Below are 24,114 nucleotides of genomic sequence, written 5' to 3' on the forward strand. Positions count from 1 at the left end.
TTAGATTCAGTTAGACTTTTACTCAGAAGTATGGTCAGATGTTCCCATAAGAGTATCCAGAATTTTAGAGACTCAAAAACACATAAAGCTCTAAAAAAAAAAAAAAGGCAGAACAGACGTTAGAGATTCAGTCCAACACCCTCATTCTACAGAGAAGGAAATAGAAACCCCGAAAATTTAAGCAAGTGACCGTGATTTCACAGCCAGCAAAATTTCAGGCCTCCTGTATCACCAGCCATAGATGAAAATAATGTTTATAGGTAAGCCTTCTATCCCTTTTGAGGGCTGGGTAATCCTTGAACACGGAGCAGTGGAGATGGAGCTGTTCAAGTCTTACTTCTTCGTCTTGTTTGTTCCAATGCAGTGCTTTTCTTGGGGTGTTGTTAGGATCTTTACCTGAGTCTTTAAACTCAGCTTAGTGAAGGCTCTTAACTGACACCCCATTAAATTATTTTAAATTCTAAGGTAGAATCTCTGGTCAAAGGATTAGAACAGAGATTTTTAACAGTAAACACACCAAAATAAATACATCATTTTAAATATAAAATCACAGTGTCAAAGAAGTCAACAACTATAAAGCCACAAACAAGAAATACAGACTTCACCCTTTCCTAGTCAACTTTGCGGCCGCTTTCTACTTTTTTCCCAGCAGTCTGGGCTGGCACCATTTGACACGTAGGCAGGCTCTCCATGCATGTTATCATCGTCATTGTTTACATGACCCCTCTGGAATAACATTTTAAAAATTTTAAAGCAGAATACCTTGTTTCTGATGATAACAACATTTCATTGAGAGCTGATGAAATCGTTGATGGCTAATGTATCTGTTAGAACTTCAAATTTGTCTGTTACTTGTTTTTAAAATACTTTTAAGTAGATAATTTTCTCTTCTCAGAACATACAGTGTTTCCCATCCCACATCCTCTTGCACGTTCACAGCCATTTTAACAATAAGAGATTCTCAAATAGCTTATAATGTTCTGGCAAAAATTTTATTTTTCTAGAGTTTTTAACTTCATATTTAAATAAACTCTGCTGGAGTTGATATGAAATGGCAGTTAGAGCAGGTTGCTTATTTTTACTATCCATGGTTGAAAGTTTGGAATGTTTATGCAAGGTCTGTTTTCTATGAGGACAGGAGTCTTGGCCTCTTGATTTGTCTCCTGATTTTGATCTTATATAGATGATTGAATTTGTCTTATGCAAAGCATGCGAGCACAAGGTGTCTGTCACTTTAAAAAGGAGAAAGAAAAGAAAGGAAGAAAGAAAGGTGACAGACATTTGGAGTTACTAGCTCACTCCATACAATCATTATAACAATTTGAGATGAGAGCTACAAGACTTTTCAAATGTATTTTGTTTCAGAAGACCACCTGATATATGCCCCTCTGTAGGTTCTAATTGCCATTTCCACAAGCTTAAAATGTTAGCTTATAAGGGCACTTGAACTGGGAAAGGTACTATTAAACCCACTCAAAGAAAAAAAAGATTAAAGAGTGTATTCCATAAATACATTCATATCTATAGCATTTAAATATTTGTGATAAATCCCAATAAAGGAATAAGACTTTTTTGTAGCCATCTAGTAAAACTATCCCTTGGCACATAAATAAACTATGTATTTATACATTAGATAGTCTGAGATAAAAAGTAAACTCTTCAGATTTACATTTCTAAACACTAGGTTTTCATTTCCTTAAAAGAATAAAGACCAACTTTTCATCTTGACTATATGCTTCTGTATTTCTCAGCTTGAACGAAGGTGTATAACTTTTAAGTTATGATCATCAGAGACCTCATTCTTGTGGTAATCAAGATCAAGGTAAATATAAGATCAATAAGTTCCCAAATTACATTTTTGGCTAAAAATTTTAAGCTTCTCCTCCAATAAAGGAATATCATAGTTAGGCAATAATATCAAGTAAAAACTTTAGAAACCATAGAAACCATAACACAGGAAATCAAACTCTAATTGAGTAGAAAGCTTTTTCAAGTTGATCAAAACAAAGTATGTGGATCAAACTGAAATACTGCGTTGTAATTGGGGGGAAATAATCCTGACTTTGAACACCTATCTGAGTCTTTCTCCCCATCACTAATATGTTGTACTCCTCCATTTAGAAACCAAGAAGTGAGATTCACTACTGTGTTAGAGTATGTAATATAGTGTCCAGCTTCAAGTTAGATCCTCAGGAACTTTCATATTCCATGTGTTCTAGGAGAGATGCTGATAAATCATCTGTGGAAATAATATACCATGAGTAACATAAACACAAGCAGCAATCTGGGTAGATAAATAGGAAGTAGAAAATCAAACATAATTGCAGCTACATACCCTTTGGATGAGCGATTTCAGTCTTTCTAGGAATTCTTTAGGTGGTGTTTTCTCATAAGAATCACATGAGGGGCATGTCTAGAAATCAATGAAAGAATAATATTCTCCTTTAAAACATTTTTCCTACTTAATAAAGTATTCAGTTAAAATTTATTTTTTTCCAATTAAAAATATAAATCATGTTCACTGAAAAAAATTCAAGACACACATAAAATTGTTCAGGAAAAAACAATGGGAAAAATCACTTGTAAACCTATCCTCAGAGATAACCATGCAATCTTTTGATGTATATCCTTCCAGTAATGGTTTTTACTTTGGATTTATGTTTTTTAACTTGATAGTAATCTGCTTTATTTACACTCAACATATCACAAGCATTTCCTGCATGTTAAATATTCTTTGAAAATATGATACGTAATGATTGCTTTGTATTCCAACATTGTATCAAATTGTTACTATTTTTGGACACATAGATTGTTCTAACTTTTCACTATTACATACAATGCTGCAAGAACATTTCTGAATAATTTTATATGCATCTATTTTATTTGATAAAATTCTAGAAGTAGAATTACTAAATTAAAGGAATAAAAATTTTTCTCTTGATGTATGTTGTGTAAAAGGTTTACCTCTGTTCACGCAGACCATTCTTACTATTGTTGGGTATTGTTAAAATTTTTAATTGGATAGAAGTAGGATTTCCTTAACTTGCACTTAGTTGATTATAGGGAGAGTGAACAAATTTCACATGTGTATTATCCGCTTATATATATTTTTTTAAATTCTAGGTTTTTCTTCTTTATCCTTATTCTTTTTGAGGGCAAACACCAGGCCACTGCTTGATATTCAGCATCTCTAAGTCAGTTTGATGTTGTGGTGAAAGCATTTGACTGAAAGTTAGGAGATAGAAGTTCTAGTTCTCATTCTACCACTTAGTATTTATGGAGCTTAGGATAGTCACTTAACCTCTGTAGGTCTCATTTTCCCATCTACCAACTGAAGGTATTTAACTAGATAGTTCTAAGCTCAATGCCAGCACTGCCATTTCATGAGTCTTTGCTATTAGGTTGCAAACACAGGCTCAGCTCCTTTCTTTCTGGAAAAGTTTTAGAGGGATACTCTTCACATTGCAACCTGGCCAAGCAATTAAAGAAAATAAAAGCCATTAAGATTTCATTTTAATCACATGTGAAATTCCTTGGTGGTGACAGAACTGATTAAAAAATATTTTGGAGTAATTTATCTTATGTGTTTATCCACTGGTTTCAATTAATTCTTGAGTTAGTCATGAGAGTATCAGCATTGCTTATGAGTTGGCATAAGAATTCTCCAGCCAAATAAGTCTATCTATTTAAATGTAGCATTGGTTCTATGATTGTACAGGACAATAATATTTTTTTAAGAGAAGAAGGCCAAGTTTGAGATTTTTCTTAGTCTTTTGTAGGCTATCTCCTTTCTTGTGCAAAAACTGGGATCTGTTAATAAGAATACAAGTTATATGTGACTTGAGAGAAATGAAAGAATAATATTTAACTAGTAAGTCACAATTGGATTCTCTACCTAGTGACTTCCTCACCTTGGGAAGTTACAGCAACTTCTTCTAGCTACCAGGGACTTTTAGAAAATTCTAGAATTCCTGGGCACTTCTAAGTCTGTGGATTTGGAAGAGGTGACTCCGCTTCTCAAAATACACCATATATGATAACATGTAACTGGAAGGAAAGCACCAGTATCTCTGGCTACAAGTGTGTTTGTATGTGTGTTATATCATGTAAGAGATATAGTTAATAAGTACAGATAAGATAGATAACAAATAACAATCTTACTGGTCTATGTATCTGTCTTTTGTCTGCATTAGTGAGAGGTAGTCTCCTCTTCAGCTGTTTCGTTAATACTTTTATTTTCTGCTCATTGTCTCCTGTATTTGCTGCCTTTAATTGGGCCGTCTGAAAACATGAAAAAGCTGACCACTCACAATGTCTCTGAAAGAGAAATAATTTGTATATATGTTAACAAAAGTTATTCAGAAAGTAAAAATGATCTTCCCAATCCTCTTTTTCTACTTCTACTACAATGTATTAGGTCACATTTATTTCAGCAGATGGTGAGGAATAAGTTCACATCATACTTAATCTTTGAGCTGAAGAGAAGGAGGCACCTGACATTTGAAATATCACCCCATATTAGGGAAGAGAGACCATAGCCCTGCCTCACAGTCAAGAGAGAAGAGCCTCACTTTTCCGTAGCTCTTTATTCCTAATTCCATTTGAAGTCTGGGTGGTAGGCAGGATCTTCTTGTTTTGTGGGGGAGAGTTGGTTTGGTTTTAGAACAAGTTTTCTAAAAGTTACACTGTGCCTAGTTGCAGCTTTGGGTGAGATACACTGTAGTACAATTAACAATCAACTTTATTATTTTTTTTTCTCTCTACAGTATACATGAGAGCATCTAACGGTGACCTGTCTCAAGCATCATCTAATCTTGTACAATACCTGGCATCATGTCTCATTGTTGGTGAATGCTCAATAAATAGGTGTAGAGTTGACAAATGAAATAAATGAGTCAAAACCCCTATTTTGGGGAAAGGAAGTGGCTTTGACCTTTGATGGCCTATTCCATATCTAAGATTCATTACACCTGTGATATACTACACATGACTCTTCTAAAATCCTATTCACACTCTTGGATCAGTTAGAGTAGGATTCTGCCTGAATCAAGAAGTCAAGGAACAGAATTTGAGACTTGGCCAACCAATAGGAGGGAAGACGGCTCTTTAGAAACTAAGGGTAGTATCTCAAAGATTGGAGAAGTGGACAGAATGAGAGTCAAAACCTTGTCTCTTGGTTTAGTCAAATAAGTAGTGAGTAGTGAATAAGTCAAAAATCTTAAAAATCAAACTAAAAATAAAATGGGGTTTATTGGAAGAACAAAATTTAAGCTGACTTGTTGCAAACATTTTAATGCTCATCTAAGAACTTGTATCCAAGTTTCTTTTTTCTTTCAGCACATGTATGTATAATATGCTCTTCAATCCCCAGCCCACCCTACCCTAGTTGCTGTATCCTCATTGCATTAATGTGTGTGGAAGTCACTGCCATATAACCAGAAACCTCAATCTCTCTCAGTCCCTAAAAGGGCAGTCCCATATGTAACAAACTTACCTGAGTCTTCTCATGGACAATCAGCTGAAAATAGCATCTGGCCTGCTTTGCATTTTCCAACCCATATGCTTACCCAGTATGAATGTTGATTAATAACATGCATCTTTAAGATACAACCCCATCAGGTTTGCTTTGCATATATAGCCACAAGCCGAAAACCAGCTTATCTGGTTTCCTTATATCAGAGCAGCTTGCCTCTCTCATAAAGGCAAGGTAATATCCTTTCCATATGTTTGCCAAAATGCTTATTTAATAGAAACTATTTATAAATGTTAATTATAGCACTTTTTTTTCCTTGAAAACCACATGTTCATGTTTGTTGAAGTTTTTTCTTTTCTCTTCTTTTTGACCACAACCGGCTTAACTTACTGGAAAAAAATAATATTCATATTTAAAGAGGTAAATTTTCCAGCTGAAACTGAAAACACTAACTGCTTCATCCGTGATGATCTGAAAAACCAGCATTTCTCACAGAAGCGCATTTTGCTGAGTTAACATTTACATATGTATGTTGAAAGAAAGTTATGTTCCAAAGAAGTAGAGGGGCCCTACCAAATGAACTCCCTTGATATTGCCAGGAATGGTCATGATCAGTGATGAAAGATTTTATACCTGAGAAAGATTTTCTGAAAGCCTCTGAATGGCATCTGGACGCTGATACACATACTGACAGGCTGTGCTGTCTCTCCTGCCCTTCCTTGTTCACCTGTGTCAGTAAGCCGTGTGGTATGTTGCTTTGTGCTTTCTGCAAGCAGCAGAGTGGGCCTTGGTGATGTGTGGTCCAGGACAAAGAACTGCTGGATTTGGTTTTGGGTGCACATCAAAGGCAGCCTCAAAGAGGAAAAGAAGTGGAGGAGCTGTCCTGCTAACTGCCTTAAGGATGTACTGAAAAGGGGCATGAAGACATTAACCTTGCTTCAGGCAGCCTTGGGTGCTCTGTCACTTATAGGGTTTAAGGATGAACCCCAAATCATGCATAGCACCACCATCTGGGAGTATAACTGTTATTTTCCTTTGCTGTGCCTTGGTGGCAGCAAACTGTGAGGGCAAGACTGTGATTCCTTCCTCCTTGAACCCATGATAACATGAAGAGTTATGTGTCCTACATTAGTATTGCAGAACAGAGGGAGAAGTACGGAAGTCGAAAGCAAGAGTAACAAACAAAGAGAACAGTTAAGTGCTGCTTTTGCAAGGGAGCACATTTGGCTTTGTTGTTTTGCAACTGAATGTTTGAAAATATTTACCTCCATATAGCTTATTTTAACCCCTCTCACAGAAAGGCCTGGCCACTCACACTAGGAAGTCTTAGTGGAAATTACCTTAACCTACACACAAACCAGGTTTAGGGTTTCTCAGTAACAACACCATTGACATTTTGGGCTAGATAATTCTTTGTTGTTAGGACTGTCCTGTAACATTCTAGGATGTTTAGTAGCACCTTTGGCCTCTAACTACTAGATGCCAATAGAAAGCAGTCCCCTACACACAATTGTGACAACCAAAAATTTCTCCAAAGTCAGGTGTTCTCAGGGGGTAAAGTCCTTATCAGTTGAGGACCACTGGTTATGTAATTAGAAAGAAAGAGAATGATGCCTGGCAAAGCCAATTAGGGATTGGAGATAATCACCATTTGTAGCAACATTTAGATGCAACATGTAAATGAATTTATTTTCCTTAAGCATTTTAATCTTTTCAAATCTCTTATAGACCCTGCTTTCATACTAGCCCTGAAAAACTTGATATAAAGCTACTGTGGCCTTTAACTCTTTTTTTTCTTCCTAAGTTTGCCTGCCAACATAGTTTAAAGATCTTAGTTACACCATTTCTTACTTGTATCATAACCAGCATTGTTGGATAAGATTGTCAGATAGATACAGTGTCACCAAGAAAAAAAATCTCATTATGATGTAAAACAACAACAAAAAAATCTCTATCTTCAACAAAGCATAGATACTTAACAAAGCATGTACCTACTGGATCAATTCAAGTTGGAAAATGGGAAATCTTCCCTATTTCTCATTTTGCAACTTATAGACAGGGCTGGTGCAAAAGGACTCTAACCACAGCAGTTAAATAAAATGCGTGAGATGCTGAAAATGTATATTTTGATAATTAGGTCATGATTAAGAATATTCTCACTTATTGGAAAAGTCTTTCCAATAAGCTGAATGTGCTACTTTCATTTTAGATGCTGCTTATTAGAAAAGGGCCTAGTAAATGAGAGTGGTTAGGTTCAGAGCTAGAGAGTGAATTTTAGAGAAAAGCAATAGTTGTGACTCATTCACTTTCTAAACTTTTACACATAGTCATTTACGATAATTGTTTTCTCTGCAATGTATCTTTATATGCCTCCCCTTTGTAGTGTCCTAATTACTGGTAGCACTTTTATTGTAACTCTAATTTATGCACTTAAAGGTCTGTGACAATGAAAACATTTCCCCAATTGCATTTATCTCCTCAGGTTACCTGACATGAAGACTAGAGCAAAGTTACTAAGGAAAAGATCAGCACGGAGCACTCTTGAACTATATCCTAGATGCTTTCTTCCTGGGACCTAATGGATTTAAATGGCTTAAGAGACTGGGATGAGTTTGTGAAAATAGTCCTTTTGAAGGACCTCTTCAAAGGCCAAAGACAAGACTCACTGAGGCCAAGGTATATGGGAATTATATTCTAAAGGACAGCCCTGATTTCCATTCTACCATTTTTCCATGTTGTGCCTTGCCTTGCCTTGCCTTTCCTTTCCTTTCCTTTCCTTTCCTTTCCTTTCCTTTCCTTTCCTTTCCTTTCCTTTCCTCCTTGCTTTCTTTCTTTCCTTTCTTTTCTTTCTTTCTTTTCATTAAAAGGTGAATTCTGCTTCTTCCAGTTTGTGTCTATATGTCTTAGATAGGTTTACCAAGGAGGGCTGAATAAGTTTCACACACAAGGGCTCTTAAAATGTAGTTAGTTGGTTATTGTTCAGAAACTGATCATAGTATAGTTTTGTTATTCTGTCGCAACAATACTACTTGGAAGTACTCTTAGAGATATTTGGAGATTAAGAATATATTTTACAAGGTATGCAATGTTTTATTGGTTGGCTTGTTGGTAAACCAGTGAATGTTTGATCAAAATAAAAATAACTGTTTTACTAACTATTAAACCCCCAAACTCATTGTAATTAAGTAGGTTCCTAAATAATTATGTTAATGCCTTTCTTAATTGGATTTTAAAACTTGTACCACATATATTTCACAAATAAATTCAACTGGTCTTACCTTTACATCCTCTGGAGCTGGCAGAGATTCATTGTCCTAGAGCAAAAGAAAATTAGTTCTGGGTTATTTTTATAAGTCAAAAAGTTCCTTTTATATTGATTGGAGAATATTATTTAAATTTTGTTGTGACAAGTATGGCCTTACCAAGTCATTCAGATTATCTTTCAGCTGATCAACAATATCTATAAGTTGACGCAATCTAATCAAGTGGCGATCTTGCTCTTGGAAGCTTGATTTATGGGCCACTGTCCCCAAGAAGATGACCATCAGGCAGATGACTATCTTCTCCATGTTGCCAGCACTGGATCTCATAAGTGCCAGTAGAGCAAGACCTTGGTCTCAGTTTTCACTGCAGTTTGACTGTGAACAGGTTGTCAGTAAAGCTACCTATTTATTCATCCTTCAGGGAGAGGTAAAGCCCTCCCATTGCAGCCTGGAAATCTTTGTAAAATGGATGAATGTGAGTAACTCTTTTTTCTTTTCCACTGGCTAGGTATACGTGTGCATGTGCTAATGCGTGGGGGCAGGGATTGATGGAGTCAACGAAATGTGCCCCATCTGCATCTTAGACAGGAAAAAGAGAAATGGGTGAATTCCAATTTTCAGCATGAATCAAGAAGCATGCATGGTAAACAGTAGGTACTACAAAACTTCAAAGAAGTAAACAAAAACATTTTGATCTCTCTTTCTCGGCCTCTCCTAGCATCTTACCTGTTCCCTCTGCCAGTCATAAGGGCACTTCAATAATGAGTAAAGTGGCAACATGTGCTTTCTTGCAGGACTTAGAGTAATAATGATGACTTTTGATTGAAATCATCCAGTATTCCATCATAAAGGTAGGAGAGGGGCTACATTTTAGGAAAGTTTAAATATCAGGGGTATTTTCCAAACTAGCAAGAATATTTTAGGATTTTAATGAGGTTAAAGGGTTTAAAGTAAGATTTGCTTACGGTTCTTCCCAAGAACATCTTCAAAGAACTTTAATAGTGGCTTCTAACATTTTACTTAACAATGTGGTTTTTAAATATATCATAATTGATTCCAAGAGATTCTGAAGAAATTCATCCCATCTCCCAATCAGGATCTGACTCTACCTTCATTTAAAACAAAACAAAACAAAACAAAACAAAACCCTTTAATGTCCATCTCTTCCATATAACGCATCAATTAAATGTATGAAAGGTACTGATACTCATTCCTGTCCAAACCAAAAATTTTTTCAGTAGCAAAATCAAAAATATCCATAAATGATTCTTTTTCTTTTGAGGTAGTATTACTTATTTCTTTTAGATGTTAATTCCTCTAGGGTGAGCAGCACTATTCTAACTACAACCAGGTAGATGTTATAAAAGACTCAAAGTCCAGAAGTGGTTTTATCATCTTCCTCTCTGACGTTCTTCTGTCCCTACTGCTCTAACCATTTGAAAAAGTTAAATATAGCATTCTAGCCAGAAGTAGATTTGTACCACAGGCAGGTAGGTCTTACAAATTAAACTCTTGATTATGGATTTTACTTATTCATTCATTTTTCATCTATTTCATTGCATGCCCTCACCCTACTTTATGCTAGACTGTTACATAGCCAAGATGGAGTTTGTACTTTCTAAACTTTTACACGCAGTCATTTACAATAATTGTTTTCTTTGCATGTACTTGATTTGCTTGACTATGATTTTTTTTTTATCATAGGATATCTATTCCGGGCTATTCAGGTTATTTACTGTATGATCAGGAGGTCCTCCCTATAATCACTAAACTCTGTAGGGGAGGGTTCTGGGTAAACCTATGAAGTACTGTGGATGAAGGATTGCCACTTGGCCCCTCGACATTGTCTGCATTGTCTTTGTACGTGCTTTCCTTAGCTGCCCAAAGACATGTGAGACTCCTTGTAGACACTAACAACAGTGGCTAAGAGCTCAATTTCTAAAGTAAAGTGCTTAAATTGAAATCCAGGTCTTAGCAATTAATAGCTCATCTGACCCCAGGTAGGTTAATGCAAAAGAAAGTTAAGTACAGACCTAATCATAGGGTTGCAGTGAGGCTTAAATAGACATTCCAGGTAACAGGACTGAATGCTGCACATGATAAAAATCCCAGAAAGTTAAAAAAAAAAAAAATCCCAGAAAGTTCGTGTGTTGATTATGAATAAGGAAGAGCATGGGAGGTCAGTGGTCAGCCAAAACACACAGGTGTGGCTGTGCTGATTGTAAAAATGTCAAAAAAGCCTTTCATACTGCTTAGAGAGAACCACTCCTCGCAGCCCTGGAGTCCCTTCTCAACGTCCTACGTACCCCAGTCCTTCTCTGAGACTTCCCAGCCCTCACTACTCTACATCAATCTGTGTGCCAGGATCTCCAGGGTCCTGCTTTAGCACTATGACAAGACCTTTCTGAGAATCAGACACCCTGACTTAAGTGGCATATTAGTTGTAAAGCATTTTGAGTATCACCACTGGTGTGATGGGCTAATCCCTGGAAACTGTGAATAGGCTACCTTTACGAGTAACAAAAGGGATTTTGAAGATGTGATAAATTAGGGGTCTTGAGATGTGAGAGTAGCCCAGATTACCCAGGTGTGCCCAATATAATCACGGGAGTCCTTTTAAGAGGAAGGCAGGAGGGTCAGGGTCAGAGAAGATGGGCAGAAGCAGAAGTTAGGGTGATGGGGGCCTAGAAGCCAGGGAACACAGGCAGCCTTTAGAAGCTGGAAAAGGCAAGGAAAAAAATTCTTTCCTGGAGCCTCCAGGAGTGCAGCTCAGCAACACCTTGATTTTAGCCCCATAAAGCTCATTTTAGACTTCTGACGTCCAGAACTCTGAAATAATAAATTTGTGTTGTTTTAAGCCATTGATTCTGTGGTACTTTGTTACAGCAGCATTAGAAAAATATTACCATATGTATGGAGCCTTTACTCTTGGAAAAGAAGGTGGGAAAGAGAGGAGGGGCTAATGAGAGAACCCATAAAGTCTGGACTTTGTTTGTTGGGCTTTTGGGGGGTGCACATAAAGGGGACAAGGAATGGTGGAGAAGAGGAAGTAAGATTAGTGTTGGCTGCCAGGTGGGGTGGGATGATAAGGATATAAACATATAATGAGGATTTTCCAGGAAGTCTGGTGCATATTGTTACAAATTCTTCCCAGCACCAAGAAGGCTTTGCTCAGAATTAACAGTATGTTTCAAAGTTATGGAACCAAATTTGCATTTCACTAGAATTTATCACTAGTTGAGATGGAATTTAGGGTGGGAGTTAGGAAGCTCAGATTTAATTGAGTTACATGCTTATCTGCTTCAAGATAACCTTACTGATACTTTTATGGCATCATTCCATTGGGGTCTTAGTAGCTTTAAGTTATAATCATTTTTATAATCTAGATTTAGTCAGTTTTGCTATAATGCTCATGTGAAAAATGAAAATTTATTCCATTGATTAAATATACCAGGGAACCATTTGAGTATAACAAGAATTTTGTGTTTGCCTACATCTGATTTCATCTATCAGAAATGCTAGATGAATGCAGGAAACTGCCTCCAGCTGAACTGAGCTGTATAGGAATGCACAAAATGCACACACGCCTCAAACATCCTCCAGCTGCCTCCGTTCACCAGGTGTATGATGAGCCATACTCATCCACATCTGGGCTTGCAAGGTTCCGTCCTCGAAAACCCTCCGCTGACATTTCTCAATAGCTCACAAGCTGTGACAGTCACCTCCGCGAACAAACTTCAACCCTTTTTCTAGGTAAAGTGCCATATTTATAGTAGTATCTATGTATTTCTTAACTATTGAACATGTGTAAAACTGCTATATTTTTTATTAGGTTCCTACCATCTTTTTTAAGTGTCTCTGACAACATGTTTGGAGTACCAGGCCCCTAATCTCATTTTCCCCATAAGCTCTGTGGTGGTTGTTGTGCAATGTTGTGTAGTACAATGATTTTTAGGAAAGTATGTGTCACACTATAGCAGAACTGACTGTATTTTGTCTGGAAGTGGTCACATTTAAGCCTCAACAGCGACTAGTTCTATCCAGGTAAAGATCAAGACTAGGATAGAGAATTTATTCTTGAGCAGGGAAAAAAAAGGGGGGAGATGGTGGAGGGAGGGAGAATGGAAAACTAATTACTTTGTATTTTTACACGTTTCCCAACTGAGCTTGGGTATTTTAAAACCCTGGTGCCATTCCTTCCATGGCCCTCCCCCATTAGCACAGGAAGTCTGTCTTGGCCTCTGTGGACCCCCTGAGACCACGTCAATGTGTTTCAGAGGTCCAGGAGCTTCCTGAAATCATTTGCAAAATTTGGTGTTCATGTTTGTGGTAAGAGGAAAACCTTACATTTCATCTGCCTCTCAGAGGAAATGTCAGCAACTGCTATTTTTATTTTCCAGGCTCCAGAGACTTCTTTGAGGGGCAGAGTAACCCATAATTCTGCATATATACACCATTGTGTAGAAGTATGGCAGCTTCAGACCTTGTATCGGGGAGAAGCTAAGGGCAGCAGTCTGGCTGGAAGGCACACTTGTGTAATAAGCACACTGCTTTTACTTAACTTTCATGTTTATTTGGTACCTTGCAGTGAGGTGGTGGTTTCTGCTGGAGGCATTCTTTCCAGGAATGTAACTCAGGTCATCACCATGAAAGCACAGAGCTCTAGTCACCCACAAAGGGGATTTATGGACATATTTCAAGAATTTCTCTAATGGACTATGCTTGGAGACTACCTGGTCTGTGTAGGAATGAAGCCTGGGAACCGAAGAAAGGCTTCCAGCCAGGGAGAACAGACTGATGGTGAGAGGAATAAAAGGAAGGGAAGAGTTGAAGTCTGAAAATGAATGCTGTTAGTTCATAGTTTTGCATGGGGAAAGCTGTACTGGAAACTATTTGGCTCAAGTCCCATGTCCTATCTTGCAGCTCTTCTTGTGGTCATCGTCTGTCAAATACTTCCTGTTTTTCACTTGCTGCGTCCCCTCATGGATAGAATTAGGTATTTTGCAGGGAGATCTCTGAGAAAGAGGCCTCCACTGGTTCAATATTAAGTTATTATGATATGTACCACTGCTACCAACTAAAGGTATTCAGACAGATGGCTGGTCTCTAGGTAACTATGATACCCGTCAGTGAGGCTAGAGATCAGTTGTCCTTCATTCCATCAACCAAATTCCACATCAGGAGATATGAAAAGCCCCACCAGCCTCATTTAGAATCCTTGTCTATGATCAAAGAAACACTATTCTCTCCTTCCCTAGAGTGATGAGTAGCTGTAAACATCTTGGCCCTGCAGCCCTTAATGCATGGTCATAAAAATTTTAAAAATGTGATGTTGGTCTTTGCTGTGCCCTCTTTTTTGGGTATCTACTGAGCCCTTGTTAATCACCTGAATAGGAACCTCCCCCAACTTCCTCCAGTAGGACCTCATAGAGAGGAGTCTGCAGACTCATTTTGGACAGTTATTTCTGTTTCTAGGAATAAGGATCATTTTGGAAAATTAGTAGTTTTCATCTTTTTTTAAGATTGATTGATTGATTTGAAAAAGAGAGAGTAGGAGAGAGCACCAGCAGAAGTCAGGGGCCACAGAGGGAGAGGGAGAGAGAATTTCAAGCAGACTCCCTGCTGAGCTGGAGCCCAATGCAAGGCTCAATCTCATGACCTGAGCCAAAATCAAGAGACGGATGCTCAACTGACTGGGCCACACAGACACCCCACCACTTTTCATCTTTTAGTTACAAAAGTAATACATCTGTGTCATAAAACAAAGAATTCAAAATATATATAATTGTATGAAGTAAAAAGCAATATATTAAATTACTCCCTTTTCCTCCCTAATTTTCACTCCTCTTGAGAGTTTACTATATATCATTCTAGACTCTTTTCCTATGTACATAGAATATCAAAGAATAGATATAGCTATATAGATATTGAATAAAATAGAATTTTATATGGAGAAGAGATATATGGAAATTAAGAGAGATAGGGATGCAGACATAGAAAAATCTGTTAATACAAATTTAATCTTACTATGCATATTCTACAATTTTTTTTTTTACTTGAAATATGTCAGGGACAACAATCCATACAGTATTCATATACAGGGCTATCTCATTTAAATAGCTGGATTAATATTTCATTGTATGGCTTTATATCATAATTTATCCATTCATACCCCTTGATAAATATTTAAATTGTTTCCAATTTGTATCTCCTACAAACAATGCTGCAATGAACACTCTTAAACATCTATATCTTTAAGCATATGTGAAATATATCCCTTTAAGATACATATACTACATTTCATTTCCCAAGTGGAAAGATTATATCCTTTTAACAATTTGATAGAAATTGCCAAATTGCCTTTCAACATGTCATATCTACATATTTACACTCTAACAGTAGAATTTCCTTTGCTCCTCCACTCTCAAACCTTTTATATTATGAATATTTTAAATATTTGCCAATGTGAGGGGCACCTGGGTGGCTCAGTGGGTTAAGCCTGAAGGCAGGTCAGGTCATGATCTCAGGGTCCTGGGATGGAGCCCCACATCAGGCTCCCTGCTCAGCAGGGAGCCTGCTTTCCCCTCTCTCTCTGCCTGCTGCTCTGCCTACTTGTGATCTCTCTCTCTCTGTGAAATAAATAAAATCTTTGAAAAAAAAATTTTGCCAATGTGCTTAGGCAAAAACACAGTATCTTGTCATTGGTTTATCTTTCTTTGATTAATAGTTATGTCTGGCTCATTTTCATATCTTATCAGCCTATTTCTTTTCTGTGAACAGCCTTGTTCATATTCTTTGTCGTCTATTGGGTTGTTTCCTACTTACTTGTAAGGCTCTTTTTCTATTATATATATTTCCATTTCATATAAAGATATGTTAAACATATTGATATTATCTCCTTTATGGCATCTTTGCCATATAGAAATTTTGAATTTTTATGTTATTATATCTGAGAATATCATGTTTTATGTCATGAATTCCTGTTTAACATCAAAATGTCTTACTTTCTATAATAGTAAATGGTAGTAATGACTTTAGTGTTCATCTTGTTTGAGGAGCTCTTTTTTTTTTTTTAATTATTGTGTTCTTGCTTGAGTAACTCTAATGCCAGGGAGGTCACTAGGAATTCAGGAGTGCTTCTAAATGAATTTGCATTTAATTTGTTGTTAAGACTAGCTATATGTTTTTTTGAAAAATAATACATATATGGTTGAAGATGATTTAGCCAATTTATAGACAATGCCTCATGAATTGATAGATTCATGGGCCCCCTGAATACCACTGTTTTAGAACAAAGATTGGATACCAGCCATTTATCTGATACGTCATTTGCAAATATCTTTTCCCATTCAGTAGGTTGCCCCTTAGTTTTGTTGATTATTTCCTTTGCTGTGCAGAACGTTTTTTTCTTTTCTTTTTTTTTTTTTTTATATTTATTTATTTGACAAACAGAGATCACAAGGAGGCAGAGAGGCAGGTAGAGAGAGAGAGGAGGGGAAGCAGGCTCCCTGCGGAGCAGAGAGCCCGATGTGGGACTCGATCCCAGGACCCTGAGATCATGACCTGAGCTGAAGGCAGAGGCTTTAACCCACTGAGCCACCCAGGTGCCCCAGAACGTTTTTTTCTTGATGAAGTCCCAATTGTTCATTTTTGCTTTTGTTTCCCTTGCCTCTGGAGGCACATCTAGCAATAAGTTGTTGTGGCTGAGGTGGAAGAGGTTGCTGCCTGTGTTCTTCTCTAGGATTTTGATGGCTTCCTGTCTCATATTAGGTATTTCACCCATTTTGAGTTTATCTTTGTGTGTGGTGTAAGGAAATGGTCGAGTTTCATTCTTCGGCATGTGGCTGTCCAATTTTCCCAGCACCATTTGTTGAAGAGACTCTCCTTTTTCTATTGGGTATTTTTTTCTGCTTTGTCGAAGATTAGTTGACCATAGAGTTGAGGGTCTATTTCTGGGCTCTCTATTCTGTTCCATTGATCTATGTATTTGTTTTTATGCTAGTACCATGTTGTCTTGGTGATCACAGCTTTGTAATAGAGCTTGAAGTCTGGAATTGTGATGCCACCAGCTTTGGTTTTCTTTTTTCAACATTCCTCTGGCTATTCAGAGTTGTTCTGGTCCCGTACAAATTTTAGGATTATAAAGAAAATGTGGTATATATATATGTGTGTGTGTGTGTGTGTGTGTGTGTACACATATACACACACACAATGGAATATTACTCAGCCATCAGAAAGGATGAATACTTATATTAAATAAATTTACATCAACGTGGATGGAACTGGAGGGTATTATGTTGAGAATGATAAGTCAATCAGAGAAAGATAATTATCATATGGTTTCACTCACATGTGGAATATAAGAAACAGGGCAGAGAACCATAGGGGAAGGGAGACAAAACTAAATAAGTCATCAGAGAGGAAGAAAAGCCATAAGAGACTCTTAACTACAGGAAGCAAACTGAGGGTTGGTGGAGGTGTGGGTGGGGGGATGGGATAACCTGGGTGATGGCCATTAAGGAGGGCACATGACGTGATGAGCACTGGGTGTTATATGCAACTGATAAATTATTGAACACTACGTCTGAATCTAATGATGTACTGTAAGTTGGATAATTGAATTTAAATAAAGAACAAAGATTAGACATAATATGTAATTATTTTGTGCATATAAATCCAAGCTTAAACTATACTCGGGGGACAAGGTATGGAAGAATCCTGAAATGACATCCGAGTCATCAAAAATCATTATTTTTCATTGCCATTTTAATGATGAATTATAGGACAGATTTAGTACTTCAATTCTTTAAATATTGATTTTCCATGTACAGTGTACATAAATGAGAGTGACTGATTAACAAAGTGGAGGACAGGGAAACAGGCTGTGAGATTTGCTCAAAGGCTGAGGGCTCAAAGTCTCAAAGAAATCAGCCATTAAATTGAGAAATAGTCACACCTAAGACACTCTTCTGCTGCTAATAGAGGGGGCAGGGGTAGCTCCTGCTAGGAAAATACCTTGGAACAATTTTTAAAAAGTAATATTAATAATTTTTAAAACAAACACTTATAGAGGTGCCTGGGTGGCTCAGTTGGTTAAGCTCTTGATTCAGTTGGTCTGAGTCTTGATTTCAGCTCAGGTCATGGTCTCTGGGTCATGAGATCTGGCTGCGTTGGACTCTGTACTCAGCACAGAATCTGCCTGTCCCTCTCCTCCCCTGCCCCTTGCACTCTTTCTCTCTATCACTCAAATAAATAAATAGAAAAAATCTTTTTAAAAAAAGAAAGATAAAAAAGAACAAACACATATATAGCTAAGTGCTTTACAGACATTATCTCATTTAAAGCAACAATGTGATAACTAAATACTTTGATTATCCCTCCTTACAGACAAGGAAACCAAGGTACAAAAAAAGTAGAACATTGAATGATTGGGTGATCTGCCTGTAGAGCCTGACCACTTCTCTCCACAACAGGAAACTTCCTCCATTGCCAATATCATTGGATTAGAACAAAACAGTCTGCGCAGATACAGTCTGATACTCCATGAAAGGATTGGACCCCAATTGGTGATGCATCTGACACATGGATTTGGGGTAAGGTGGGGTAAGGATTCCTTTTGCAAAATTATTCTTGGTGGTATCCAGAATGTAAATGTATATCTTGTCTGGGTTAATGAAATAATCAGCTTCCAATCTGGGTTGGAATATCCAATTGTCTCTCTTTTATTTATTTAACCAGTGACAACCTGGTCCAGTGTTAAGACTTGACAATAATTTCCTGATTTCATATCCATGAAAGAAGAAAGAAAAAAATGAATGAACACCTACAGCCATTTAGGTCTTGAATAGTGTAGACAATCAAAATCAGCTATCTTGACAATTTAATGGCCAAACATGTAACTAAGTTATTTACATCTATTTTACCAATTATCATTGTTATTTGAGCCTTTTCATTGTAATGAGAACATTAGAACACTCACCTTCTGCTCCAATTAGCCCCCAGAACTTTAAAATAGACACCAAGGGGGAAATCAGGACAGAACAAAAGAAACAAAAGAAAACAAAAACAAAACAAAAGAGAGTTAACTAAAATTAAGTCTTCATGATATGAGGAGATGGATAGTTCAGTGTTTGTGGATGTCCACAGATAAGTCGTCACAGGTTGTCACAGGTCATCACAGGTCATGTCAACCCATTTGGCAAAAGTCCTGTTATTTCTGCCATCTGTATGCCCATCAGCTGGAGACTTTAATGGCATGACAGGGTTGTAGGGTTCTCTGGCCCTTGACTTGATTTTTACCCAGCTTTCAAAACCACTGCTCTGATCTTTGCTGGTGTGTTAAGAGAATAATTTTTAATGGATTTGGTATTCAGATCATCATTTAGAATGGAGACCTTAGAAATGTAAGAATTAAGGCAGTTGAGGAAGATCAACAGTGATCATTGAGAATGATGACCCCCAGATGATCACAACCCAAATGATCCACAGAATTTAGGGAAGTTCTGAGTGTCCACCTCTCCCTCCTTTTGATTCTGCCTCACCCTCTCTCTGGATCTCTCTATTCTTCCATTCTCTCTTGTTTCTCACTGCAGATTTCTTCTCTTTTCTTCTCCTTCCCCAGCTTTGTTTGATTTCATCCCAATTTGTTTCTCGTTCAATCCTCATATAATGAAATGAACATATATTTTAATTATAATTGTTTTATTAAACAAAGTTTTCTAGTTTCTAAGTATTCATTTAAAGTAAAATCACTTGAGTGCTATATTCTCTTTTAGGAACAAAGAATTATGACCTTCGGTATTTGATCTTTGTTGGGTTTTTTTCACCCTCTCTTTAGTGAGTTAATGACACTTTAACAAGAAAGCAACACTCTTTGCCTTTTCCTGATCTATGAAACCATAAGTCAGGGAAAGTTGTAAAAAGGCAATATCTGAGAAAAAATCAAAGTTGTAAATGGGCAATATCTGAGAAAAAATTAATTTCGGAATATCCTGCTTTCTTTCTGAATCTCTATGGAGCTATTTTATTTTAGAAAGAGCTCTCTTTTAACTGTGTTAATTTTTCCCTGTGTTCAAAGCTCTCTGAGCTGCCACAGTCATGGACCTCTGTGGAAACCTCCACACTGTTATTTCCTACTTTGCACATAACATGCCCCAAACTTCTTTCTCTCTCTCTCTCTCTCTCTCACACACACACACACACACACACATCCAGAAGGGAGAAAATACTTTCATGTGAGTATTTCTAAGTTTATGTAGATAATCCAGGAAGAGAAAGTTTTTCCCATATAATATTGCATATCATAATTGGTGTACCATAGTAGTTTATTAAATTCCATTTATTATTTGGGTGGAGGCTTCCGGAGACAGAGCTCAAGGAGAGTTTTAAGAAAAAGACATTAAATTTAAAAGTCCTTGATAACTGAAAGTATACGTGGAATAAAACTCGACATCCTTCATGATGTGTCCCCTGAGAGCATTAGACTACATCTGAGAGGGGATCATGAGGTGACTTGGCTGAAATGGAAGGACAGTCTCAGACACATGCAACAAATTAAGGGAGTTTTGAGACCAAACTAGAGGAAGGTGAGAAAAGTACGTTGAAAGTGTGTTCTGTGTACATATCTAGTGCACATATCAGGCATTAATATGTGCCACAAATAAGGTGACATTTCAGTAAGGTAAATGTGACAAGGTTTGGAGTAATTGACTAACAAACACCTGTAGAAGTTTTAGGAGACTCATTATCCCTTTATTTTAAAAAAGCAAAATCACTCCCCTCACAGGGCTCTTTGGATCGGCTGCCCTGTGAGTGAAGGTGAGGGAAGGTGGGCAGCATTTTGTGCCTCTCCGCCACTGCTTTCATCAGGGAAGGTCTTCTTTCATCTGTTTTACATGTAAGGTCCTGGGTAAGATTTAGTTTAGAAAAAAGATTTATCCTCTAATGGGGAAAAAAAAAGTTTTAAAGTGACTGATTGAGCTCCCTATTCTGTGAGCCCAGGGTAGTGGAGCCTCCTGCCCATGCCCAGGTGTCCTGCCTTGGGTGAGGAAGCCATGCCACAGCCCACAGAGGGTTTGGCAAGCCCACTCTTGCACTGTGGCCCACAGGTTGCTAATAGATCATGACAGTTAACATTTACCGGGTACATATTCTGTGCTAGGAATTATTCTCAGTTTTTTACATATTCTACCTTTTAGTATTCTTGGACAATGTATTTACATACATTACAATATATTAATACAATATATTAATACAATATATTACAATTATATTAATATATATTATAATATATATTATATATAATATATATTATAATATATATTAATACAATATATTAATGTATCATAAACCAGGCTACCTCACAATCAATGACAACTTAGAGTCAATGAAGTGCAATAAACCACCTAATCCTCATCTTTGTGAGGTAATTAATATTATCGTTCATTTTAGAGATGAGAGAACCGAAAAAGGGTTCGGGAAACTTGTGCAAGGTCACACTTGTAAGTGCTAATGTGTGTCTACTGCTCAAACACATTGCCAATGGCAAGAGGCCCAAGATGATTCCTATTATTGTAGGAACAGACAATTGGACATGGGAACACAGTGGCATCACATGAAGGTACGTGTAACTTGCCGAGAAAAGGAAGCCTAAGACTCAGAATTCTCTGTATTTCTATAAACTCTGTCCTCTGTCACTAATTTTCTTATTCTTAGTAAAAGTCATCAGTCTTTTAATGAGAAAAATGACAAGGAAATTTTTGCCTTGAAAGGGTTTATGTTAAGTCTGTTAAAACTGATCCCTGCACATAGGAGGGACCTGTTAAATGTTAGTTCCCTGACTTTCTTCAGGGGTCAAAAAAAAAACACACACAAAAAACCAAAAACCACTTTCTCATGCATCATACTTTTAAAATGTTATAGTGGCGGTTGGCATATCTGATACTGAATTTATTTGCTAAATAGACATTGGGGAATATTGTGGTTAGGGCTTTGACAATCTCAGTTATTTCTAAACAGATTTACAAGATGTAAAATAATTTTCCTGATTACTCAAGAAATAGGAAAGGGGTGCCTGGGTAGCTCAGTGGGTTAAACCTCTGCCTTCAGCTCAGGTCATGATTTCAGGGTCCTGGGATGGAGCCCTACATTGGCCCCACCACCCCCCTCCCTCCGCCTGCTGCTCTGCCTACTTGTGATCTCAATCTCTCTGTCAAATAAACAAATAAAATCTTACAAAAAAAAAAAAAAAAAGAAAGAAAGAAATAGGAAAGACCTTTAGGCAAAGGGGGATCATCTATAATTGTTCACTCTAAGCTCACTGGAATAAAGGTGAAAAGAATTAAAATGAATCATTCTGATCAGGTACAGAATGTCTTAATTGTTAGAAAGATGAATAAGAACAAGACCCACAGGGGAGCTCAGTATGCTTCCGCTTTGTGTGTGCATGAAGTGGGGAAAATACATGGTTTCCCTGTCACCTAGTGAGAGCAAATGGGCAAATGACGTAAATTTAGTATACGTCACCTAGGAGGCCTCTGGCTTAGGAACATGCTGAGTCATTTTGCAACTTGAGAATTTACATCGCCTTGATGGTGGACTTCCCCAAAAGTGGAATTCTAAGCAACCTCACATCCCTACCTGGGGAAAGCAGAGATTTCCTTTTTCCTCTATCTCTGACAGTCCAATTGTGAGGTGGATTTAGACCAGACCTTATTCCTTCCACCCACATTTTCCTTTACATAACAACAGAAAAAGATTTTTCCTACAGCTTAGTCACTGGCAGATTAAATAGCATTCTGAAAATTAGGAGGCAAAGTGACAAACTGCTTTCAAGGAATTTGTTTTTCATCTCTAAGTTGAGGAGTCTTGAATTCATTATTCAGCATTTACCATAAACATATACTAACCTGAAAGATAAAATAAGTTGCTACTTAAAACAATAAATAGGAAGCATTACATCATCAGAAAACACTTATGGAGACTGTGCTTATTTGGTACTTCTTGAGATGATATCAGGTCCCTGCTTTGTGAAGACACACGGCAAACCTTAATGACACGCGTGCTTGAGAAAATGAAAGCACGCAGGCCTTTATGTGTGAAAATGACACCAAATAAGATCAGACAAATGTGCGCTCGAGGTTTGTTTTTCAGTTGCACTGAGGTTTTTTTTCCATAATTTCTGTTCACATTTACTGCTGATGACCCATGTATGATTTTAAGATGATTAGCAGGAGTTAGAAGCATCATTTTTGCTCACAAAATCGTTTTTGTCTTTGAGACTTTCACAGGAATTAAAACCTATAATCTAGATTTAAATGAATTTGGGGACAGGCTAGTAAAGCACACATTAAGACACTGGTAAGATATGGAAGTCATGACAATATTAGTTACATCTAGATTAATCTGATAAAATTAGTTGGGTGAATTATTATGGAATAAGAATTTCAGACATTTAACATGCTGGTGAGATTCCTTCATTAGGCTTAGCATTAAATTCATCTGGATGATGGTGGGTTAAATTCCTTGGTCGTTTTTTTCTGTTTTTAGGCAGCACCTCAGATAACGGCCACCGGCTACAGTGTAAAGACTCCATATGACTGTTCTTGCTCGTTGCTTTCTTTCCAGAGTCTGGCACAATGCAGGTCACACAAAGGCACTTAATAAATATTTGCTGCATTAATGACTGATTGATTGAATGATTGAAAGGCCTAATTCACTGATTATTGGCATGTATAAGAAATGTAATTGCATACCAATCATCTGCTCAACCCTGATTCTTACAAAGAGAGTGAGACTTAGCAGGCACCAAAATGAGAGAGAACAACTTTATTAATCTAAGCATCACGAAAGCAGATAACGCAGGTTCTAGAAAATAGATGGTGACTTCTCTGCAGTTATAGCCACCCAAAAAAGCCTGCAGGTGTACCCTAGATAAGATAGTTTCCGCTCATGTAAGAGAATCACTTGTTAATTAATGTAGAAGCGGTCACTTGAACAGAAAGCTAGGCAAATGTCTTGAGCCGTTAAAAAATAATTTCCTTCAGAAAAGCATTTCTTTTGATGGTAACTTTTAAAAATAATTTATGTAGTTTCTTTTTCAGTAGCCGTGCTCGATCTGTATCGTGCAGCATTATTAGCATTTGTTAACAACAGAAGTGGTAAGGAAATTACTCACCACAATTGTTAGATTGGGTTATTAGAGGCAAAGGGAGAAGAGTGGCCTTACAAGTACTCAGTTCAGATTGCTGCAGTCAGCAGAGGTGTAGGCCATGGTGGGGGAGGATGTGAGAATGGAGGAGGGAATTGGCTTGCCTCAGTTTCTGGTGAAGCATTAAAATTTGTAATGCAAGCCACTTAGCTTGCAAGAGCAATTAGTTT

At 37.3% G+C, this 24,114-nt stretch overlaps 1 protein-coding gene across 1 annotated transcript; it reads right to left on the reverse strand.

Moving 5' to 3' along the window:
- Positions 1-615: 615 nt before the first annotated feature.
- IL21 (interleukin 21) lies at positions 616-9,063 on the reverse strand (the record flags this gene model as incomplete). Its single annotated transcript, XM_080796340.1, has 5 exons — positions 616-726; positions 2,336-2,413; positions 4,162-4,317; positions 8,752-8,787; positions 8,896-9,063. 5 exons carry the CDS (start codon positions 9,061-9,063, stop codon positions 616-618), a joined length of 549 nt encoding a protein of 182 aa, XP_080652466.1.
- Positions 9,064-24,114: the final 15,051 nt, after the last annotated feature.

This window comes from Martes martes, assembly GCF_963455335.1.
Source record: "Martes martes genome assembly, chromosome: 2".
NCBI classification, from domain to species: Eukaryota; Metazoa; Chordata; class Mammalia; order Carnivora; family Mustelidae; genus Martes; species Martes martes.